This window comes from Nomascus leucogenys, chromosome 15, assembly GCF_006542625.1.
Source record: "Nomascus leucogenys isolate Asia chromosome 15, Asia_NLE_v1, whole genome shotgun sequence".
Lineage (NCBI taxonomy): Eukaryota > Metazoa > Chordata > Mammalia > Primates > Hylobatidae > Nomascus > Nomascus leucogenys.
Window position 1 is genome coordinate 68639320 of NC_044395.1, and position 4747 is coordinate 68644066.

The 4747-nt window shown below is 37.6% G+C and overlaps 1 protein-coding gene across 1 annotated transcript; it reads left to right on the forward strand.

Annotated features, from left to right (window-relative positions):
* The first annotated feature begins 3155 nt into the window (after positions 1-3155).
* Positions 3156-3738, forward strand: LOC100579981 (olfactory receptor 1030-like). Its single transcript, XM_012503978.2, is given in 2 exon segments — positions 3156-3190; positions 3192-3738. Coding segments are annotated over 2 exon segments (582 nt in total).
* Positions 3739-4747: the final 1009 nt, after the last annotated feature.

Sequence of the window (4747 nt, forward strand, 5' to 3'; positions counted from 1 at the left end):
GCCATTTGAAGAAATAAATAAAAATACAGTCATGCAGTACATAATGACATTTCAGTCAACAACAGACGGCTTACAATGGTGGTCCCATAATATTATAATACTGTGTTTACTGTACCTTTTCTTTGTTTACATATGATTAGATACACAAATACCATTGTGTTACAATTGCCTACAATATTCAGTACAGTAACATGCTGTACAGGTTTGTAGCCTAGGAGCAATAAGCTATGCCATATAGCCTAGGTGCATAGTAGGCTATACCATTTCAGTTTGTGTAAGTACACTCTATGATGTTTACATGATGACAGAATCACTGAACAATGCATTTCTCAGAATGTATTCCTGTCTTTATACGATGCATAACTGTAGTTGATTGCCTCATTCCTTATATCGAAATTAAATTTCCAGGAAAATCAAAGTTTGTAATATAAAATTGAAATGAAGTAAGTCTCTGGAATAAAACAGGAGATAATTTTTTAAATAATTTTAAATCGAAGAAGTTTCATTTAACCATATTGCAAAATTCAAAAGGAGAATTCAAAAGGAAAAGGATTGATAAATTTGAAATCAAACAATGCAAACCTCACTGCATAGCACACAAAGTAATTATCACACCAATATTAAGGGACAACTGACAAACTGAAAAGTAATTTGCAATACATGCATCAGACAAAGAGCTGGTTTCCTTAATAAACAAAGACCTCCTAGAAATAAAATGTTCTAGAAAATCAGTCAACCTAATAGAAAAATTCACAAAGGAAATGAACTGACAGTTTATAGGGAAAAAATATACATGCAAATAATTGTTTGAAAAATGCTAAACCCTACTCATAAAAACACAAAAAACTGCAGGTGTTACCAATGTCCACTATCACAGTGGCAATGGCTTAAAACTTAAGAAAACTTTGGATAAAAGTATGAGAAAATCAGTGTTCTTGCACAACATTGTTAGAAGCGAGTTTGACTTGGTGAAATTTACTTGGAGGTCAATTTGTCAATCACCATCAAAAAAGTAAAATGAATATATACATTTTGACCCAAACTTCACTTCTAGTGGTTTATCTTTTTCTTTTTTTTTTTTTCTTTTGAGATGGAGTCTCGCTGTGTCGCCAGGCTGGAGTGCAGTGGTGCAATCTCAGCTCACTGCAACCTCTGTCTCCTGGGTTCAAGCGATTCTCAGGCTTGAGCCTCCGGAGTGGCTGGGATTACAGTGGGATTACAGGCACGTGTCACCACACCCAGCTAATTTTTTTTTTTTTTTTTTTTTTAAGTAGAGATGGGGTTTCACCATGTTGGCCAGGATGGTCTTGATCTCCTGACCTCGTGATCCGCCCACTTCGGCCTCTCAAAGTGCTGGGATTACAGGCTTGAGCCACCATGCCTGATCTAGTGGTTTATCTTTAATCCACATACATGCTTAAGACATATGAGCGCAAGCTTTATTTGAGATAGAAAAAAAATTGTAAACATTTAAATATCCATTAAGTGAGAACTTATTAATAAATTATGATACAGTTATGAAAATGTCATGGATTTCTATGAACTGCTTTGGAAATACTTCTTTAACTTTTATTTTAAGTTCAGGGGTACCTGTGCAGGATGTGCAGTTTTGTTACATAGGTAAATGTGTGTCATAGGGGGCTGTTGTACAGATTATTTCATCACCCAGGTATTAAGCCTAGTATTCATTTGTTACTTTTCCTGATCTTCTCCCTCCTCCCACCCTCCACCCTCCAATAAGCCCCAATGTGTGTTGTTCCCCTCTATGTATCCATGTGTTCTTATCATGGAAATATTTCTTAAGTGTAAAAAGAGAAAAGGTGCAAAACTGTATGATTTCATTTACGTAGAAAAGTATGTGTGTGTGTGTTTTGTGTGTATTGATACTTGTTTATACCTAAGCATTTTTAGAAGAATACTAAAGGAACTGTTAACATTGGATACCATCAATTATATTGGAGGTAGAGGAGAAAAACTGTTTTTTCATTTATATCACTCTGTCCTATTGATAATTTCACCAAGTGGATATATTACATTTATAATTTTAAATATCCAGCCTAAAATTTAGGACAATTCAGTGTTGCCTAAGACTGCTGATCCTCCACCCCCACACACGGTTGAGTTAGGAGATTCCTCTCTTTCAGAGCATTACTCACAGTGAATTGTAACTAGTTACTTACATGTATGTTTCTCCTACCAGTCTGTGCGTTCATTGAAGGCAGGCATACGTTTTATTCATTTTTGTGTCACCTTCATTTAGCATAGCATCTGGCACATTGAAGAGGGGCAATATGTGTTTAATCAGTGAACAAGAATGAATGAATGAAGCTTTTCCATTTCCATCATCCACATTCAATCTCTCCCTCCTGTGAACTCCTACAGCACTCTGCAGCTCCAAAAATACTTGGCTCACTTCCCCCTGGGAATGTTTTACGAACCCTTCACTAGACTCCATAAGAACAAAGACAATGTCATTGTCATACCCATCTCCAGCCCAGCACCAAGCATGCTATCTGGCCCCACATAAAGCCCGGAAGTATCTGTCGAGTTGAACTGAAAACACTAACACTGTTAACATAAAAATAGGTTCTGTCCTGGGAAAATCGTTCTCCTGATTCCAAAAAGAAATGAGTTCAGTCTTGCCAAGTCTGTTTTAGCAGAATAAAGTCCCATAGCTAATGACAGCCTTTAACTATTGGAAATGTAAAGCCACATTTTTTTCATACGGTAATGCAACAAAGAGGTAAGAAGCGTTTGGTTTTAAGTATCTAATCATTTCTTATTTTTGCAGCAGGCGAGAGAACATGGCAAAAGGCAATCGTACCACAGTGACCGAATTTGTCCTCATGGGATTCACAGATCGTCCTGAGCTGCAGCTCCCCCTCTTTGTGGTATTCCTCGTCATTTATCTCATCACCCTGGTGGGAAACCTTGGCATGATCCTGCTGATCAGAGCAGACTCGCGGCTCCACACCCCCATGTACTATTTCCTCAGTCACCTGGCATTCATTGATCTGTGTTACTCATCTTCCATTGGGCCCAAGATGCTGCAAAATTTATTGGTGAAGAAAAAAACCATCTCCTTTTCAGGCTGTTTTGCTCAGCTGTACTTCTCCGGTGCTTTTGCCACTACAGAATGCTTCCTCTTGGCCACAATGGCCTACGACCGCTACATGGCCATCTGCAACCCCGATTTACACAGCTATTATGACGCAGCGGGTCTGCAGGGAGTTAGTGATAGGGGTCTATACCTATGGCTTCCTAAACTCTGTGATACAGACAGCTCTGACATTTCAGCTGTCTTTCTGCGACTCCAACGTCATCCACCACTTCTACTGTGCTGACCCCCCTCTCCTGACCCTCTCCTGCTCTGACACCCACAACAAAGAAAAGCAGCTCGTGATCTTCTCTGCAGTAAATCTCACTGGGTCCCTCCTTACCATCTTCATCTCCTACATTTGCATCCTCTTTTCCATTATAAAAATCCAGTCTTCTGAGGGCAAGTGCAAAGCATTTTCCACCTGTGCCTCCCACCTCACTGTCGTCACCGTCTTTTATGGAACACTGTTTTTCATGTACCTGCAGCAACCAAAAGCGGGGAATTCATGGAAACAAAACAAAGTAGTCTCTGTGTTTTATAGTCTTGTAATTCCCATGCTTAACCCTCTTATCTATAGCCTGAGAAACACAGAAGTAAAGGATGCCCTGAAAAAAATGCTAGAGGGCAAAGAGTTATAGTGAGTGAGTTAATGGAATGCAGCATATTGAAAGTTTGATATATTGACAAGTGTAATATCTCTAATTAAGTTTAGATTTAGCAGGCCAACTGCTGTCCAATCAGGAAGCAAACAGTAATCTAATTTGGGAATTTTAATGACCAAAGCACTGGGTCACTTATTTAACATAGTAATGTTTAATCCAATTATCAGGAACTATCAAAATTGACTTACAAGCTAGAATGTCAATAATTGTGTCCTTCATATGCTGAAGAAGAAATGGCTTACTACCAATTAAATAATATAAGCTCTAAATTAAAAAAGATCCTGAAAAGCAACATTCTGGGTAAAACTATAATTTAACAAAGCTGGGTACAAAACCCACACATGAAAATCTATGTTATTAGAAACACTTTTCAGTTTACAACAGGCTGTATTGTAGACAGTAATTTGTTAGTCTTAGAACATATTTCTTCATAACACTTTGCTACAGATGGTGATTAAGTTTCAAGACCAGCTTACAAAAACCTTATTTAATCCAAATATAATTGAAATACTGCATGCTTTAAATAAACAATAGAAAATATAGTATTGTAGCAACAGTGGGGGGGCAGAAAAGAACAAAAAACACTGGGATTCAGTTAGATGGTAGAGTTGTTTAGAAAAGAAATTTTAATTAAAAGAGATAAAGAGAAGGTTTAGGAAACCTTTAGAGATGTTAAAAATAGTCCTTTTTTCAACAGCCAGGGTTCAATTTTTCTAGTCTCTGGAAAGTGGAGCCACAGTGAGTTTTTTGGGAGGGAGTGACGGGTGAGGAGGGAGAAAAAGGAATGGAAAGAGGGAGAATTTGGGGAAGTAATCAGGCCTGGGTATATGTGAATGTTTCTAAGAAATAAAATTATTGTCTTAATTAATTTGAATGATCTAGAGAAATACTTTAGTTTTGCAACATTTTCCATGTTCTGTATTTTTGTTTTCATAGATCCAGTATTCCAATTTCTTGGAAATAAGGCTATATGAATTCTTGGTGT